The sequence below is a fragment of the Monoraphidium neglectum genome, assembly GCF_000611645.1.
Source record: "Monoraphidium neglectum strain SAG 48.87 unplaced genomic scaffold scaffold03358, whole genome shotgun sequence".
Taxonomy (NCBI): Eukaryota; Viridiplantae; Chlorophyta; class Chlorophyceae; order Sphaeropleales; family Selenastraceae; genus Monoraphidium; species Monoraphidium neglectum.
Window position 1 is genome coordinate 3505 of NW_014010270.1, and position 3878 is coordinate 7382.

General features: G+C 63.1%; 2 protein-coding genes across 2 annotated transcripts in view; one reads left to right on the forward strand and one right to left on the reverse strand.

Moving 5' to 3' along the window:
- Window positions 1-757, forward strand: part of MNEG_12655 (Cu2+-exporting ATPase) — a gene marked incomplete at both ends in the record, with an annotated part of 3951 nt that extends 3194 nt beyond the window's left edge. The window contains one exon of the mRNA XM_014038872.1: window positions 517-757. Coding sequence (XP_013894326.1) covers window positions 517-757 — 241 coding nt within the window. The remainder of the gene's footprint in view (window positions 1-516) is intronic.
- A 2165-nt stretch (window positions 758-2922) lies between these two features.
- On the reverse strand, window positions 2923-3534 carry MNEG_12656 (SOUL heme-binding protein; the record flags this gene model as incomplete). Its single annotated transcript, XM_014038873.1, has 2 exons — window positions 2923-3116; window positions 3375-3534. The coding sequence occupies 2 exons, from the start codon at window positions 3532-3534 to the stop codon at window positions 2923-2925; spliced, it is 354 nt and encodes a 117-aa protein (XP_013894327.1).
- Between the last annotated feature and the right edge of the window lie 344 nt (window positions 3535-3878).

The following is a 3878-nucleotide window of genomic DNA, read 5'->3' on the forward strand; positions in this document are numbered from 1 at the left end:
GTGGTGGCCCTGGATCTTGGATCCAGGTGGGTGGGGGGTGATGGGGGTGGGTGCGCTTGCTGGTCTGTCGTTGTCATGTTTGCAGTCCGGGTCGTTTGATGCATTCCAAGGTATTTGTTGCTGTCCAGGGTGTTGTGTGCAGTCCGGTATGTATGGGTGCAGTCCACGCTTCGGTGCGGGACACCTTGAGTGGTGCAGTCTAGGGTGTCTTGGTGAAGTTTGTGATGCAGTCCAGGGTTTTGCGGTCCAGTCCAGGATTTGGTGCAGTCCAGGGTGTTTGGTGCTGTCCTCGGAAGCAGCTTTACCAAACGCTCGGCATTGCACCACACCTGCTGTGCATACCGCTTGCGCGCCCCCCGCGCTCGGATTGCGACGGCCGTCGCGCACGGTGGCGGCCACACACAGGCCGTCCCCAAGGCTTTTCGCTCCCGGCCATCTGGCCGCTCGCTCCGCCGCCTCCCGCCACACACCCTGCCCTCACATGCGCGTTTCCCACACCGCCCTGTTTTTCAACAGCGCGTACCGTCGTATGGTGTTCAACTTTGCTTGGGCCTACGGCTACAACACCCTCGCCATCCCGCTCGCCGCCGGCGCCCTGTACCCAGCTACCCACCAGCTGCTGCCCCCCTGGATCGCTGCGCTGGCGATGGCAGCCAGCAGCGTCAGCGTCGTCTGCAGCGCGCTGCTGCTGCGGCTGCACCGGCCGGCGGCGGACGCGGCCGCACTGAGGGCGGCCGGCGGGGGCCGCGGCGCGTGATGGAAGGGGGGTGGGCTGCTGCGCGCTGCGCTCGCGCGGCGGCCTCTTGCTCTGGGGGTCATGGCAGACCCTTGCCTCTGTCAGTTGCGGCAGTTGTTGAGCCTCCACTTTGCCATGCATGCGCCCTGGCCCACAATCCGCAGGGCGTTTGCTGCGTTGGGTGGGGGGTGTTGCGCACGCGTGGCCGCGGTTGCGCGCGCCTGCGCGCACGGCTTGTGGGCTTGACGCGCGTTTGCGGCGCGCTGTTTGGTTGATGGGACGCAGCGGCCGGCCGGCGGTTCCCCCTGTCAACAATCTCGTTCCGACTCGTCGGCCGTTTTGCCTGCTAGAATCACAGCAGGTGTTGGGTCACGTGCATGGTGCATTCGGATGTCAAAGAGTGGGGACGCATGTGTATATATGTGTGTGTGCGTCGCAGCGCTTTGGTCGAGGCCAGCCTGTTGGACTTCCTTACGACTCACCCCTGATCAGCCGGACTGCCAGCGCTCAGTATTAGCACTGGTCTGCACTGGCTTCCAGACTGCACTTTGCCAAGAGCACGTCCTGAGTGCACCTTGCTGCACGGTTGCGCTGACGCTGCTGGTTGCCTCTATACAGCTCTTGTGACGTGCGTGCTTTGCCCTTATCACAACGGCTACACCTGGACTGCCCTCCGCGGGCGGCGCCTGTCCATCAGTGTGGATTGCCAGAGCATCTCAAGGTCGGCTGCTCACCGGAGCCAACACGTGCACGACTGCACGTCAACAATACACCTACCGCGGCCCTTCACATGCATTGCTTGCCGGTTTGCCGCGCCTTTTCATGCTGGCGCCATGGCGCCAAAAGACCTGCTGCGCGGGTCGTCCCCGTATCTTTTTAAGGCTTGCTGTCGACTGCTGGCCATCCCTTTGGCGGAGCATAAGGTATTCATACATATGGCGGCGCTCAACAATGCGCTGCAATGCCGGTTGCATTTCAGCGCCAACCTCGCCATCTTGGGGCCGCAATGTGCTGGTCCAATTCACTCGCGCTCGCAGGGCACCTGGGGCGACCCTGAGCCCTTACCCCTTTGTTCCATAGCCTTCCTATACGTTAGTACCCAGCCACATATCTGGTTGCGCCCGCACCTTTTTGGGGGCAACTCCCAGGCCCAGGTCTCCCAGCAGGGCCGGCGCCCCACCCATGCTGTTGCCCTCTTACTCTTAACCCACGAACACCTCAAGTGTTTGCCGGTGCGCGGGCTGGGGCTCTTTTTGGGTGGGAATCAGCGCGGGTGTGCTCCCAGCCCATCTGGGGCGTCAAGACTCCACAGACCCATGCTCACGTGTCCAACTTTCCCGTCGGATGCAGGCGGCGGCGTTGCTCCGCAGGCTATCTTGTAATGACCAGGTTGCAGCAGTTGAAACAGCACAATGTTGCTGCCCCCATCTTCCCGCGCGTCACTGGGTCGGCCGACGCTGGACCTGCCGGCCGCGCAAAAAAGATAGATGAGGCACTAGTGGTTCGGTTGGGACGCGCTTGGCTCCCTGTGCCAGCCCCCGCAGCAGTGCGTACACCGCGTAGAGGACGTGAGACCTGCTGCCCCGTCCACACACGGCCTGGTCATGCATGCTTGCGCCATTGCTGGTTGGTCCTGCTGGGTGTCCTGTTGGGTGGCTCCGCAGTGGGAGCAAGGGGTGCTTCGACACAAGACACCCTACTCGTCATGCCTCAAACGACAAAGCACCACAAAAAGCCTCAAAGCAACGCTGCCACATGGTCATGTCAAAGCAAAGACTGAGCAGCCGAGACGGTGTGGCCAGGGGGGCGGCGCTGCAGCATCCACCAGCGAAGCACAACACCAGAGCATGGACAAAATTGTAGCATGCATGCAACCTAGGAGTCATGCCCAGAAGCTACGCAAACAAGTCGACAAGAACATTAGCAGACACACAGATTGGTCCGGCCTGTGTGGTTTGCTGCTACAATGAGACCGCAGCGTTGAACTTCTTTGAATGGAAGCCAGCCAGCGTGGGAGCCCACCGGCCCTCAAAGGATGCGGTAATCTCACACCGCTTCAGAAACGCGACACGCAATCACTCAACGCCGACAGCCCAGACGTTGACCGCCGACCCTCAGACAACCTCTGCCAGGCATGAACCCTCATCAACAGCTGCAGACGGACAATCAAAAGTCACGGCAGCCCCTCAGGGCCACTCGAAATCAGAGAGGTCGATGAGCACCTCGTTGCGCCTCAGGAACGGCGGCGTGAAGGGGTCGTTGTAGCGAGCGAGGCGGTACCCGATAGCCGGCTGCAGGCCGTCCCGCAGCAGCGCGCCTCGCAGGTCACGCTCCGCCGCCACGACCTCGAACTCGAGGGGCCACCCGGGGAACTTTGCGGCTGCGGGGTTGCGCGGTTGGGGGGGTGGGGGACGCGGAGTGGGGCCGGCGTGGATGGGTTCGGAGAGTGGCCTGACGCGCCGGTCTGGGATGTTTTGACAGCAGGTGGGTATGACGGACAACAGGCGGGACGGCTGAGGAGCACGCGGGGGAGCCACGAGAGGGGCGATGTGTGCCGGGCTACCAAAAAAAGCGGTGGCCCCATGTGCCCCGTGGTCATGACCCCCCTTGAGGGGAGCTTCCCCCTCCGCCCACCTACCCGCGACGTATCTCGCGCCTACGCGCTTCGTCTCAACCCGCGAGTCCAGTGGCGCCGGCAGCGCCTCGGGGCCGGGGAAGCGCTCCTCCATTGGGAACTGCATGCGCGCGCCGCCGCCGTCGGGGGAGGGCTCGCTGAGGACGGGGGTGGTCATCTCCATCTTGGCACGGGTGGAGTTGTTCCCAAAAATGTAGCCCGCCAGCTCCTGGAAGCCATTGCCACCCGCCGGGGCTGTTTTGTTTTGTTTGGGGGGGAGAGGTTGGTAGGAGGTAGGCATGTTGGTAGCCGGCGCAGGATCCGGTTTGGCTATGAAGTGGCTGCGTTAGTGGGAGTCACCAGCAGCAATGGACGTCGCATGGGGGCCCCCTGACCGAGCAACTTCGACCTCATGACATCACCCGTGTTGGTCCCGTGAGCCCCGACGAGCAACCGCCCCACACCGTGCGCGGCCACCCCACCCCATCGTAAACGCCTCGGCCCCCACGCAATCGCCCCGCCCAACAC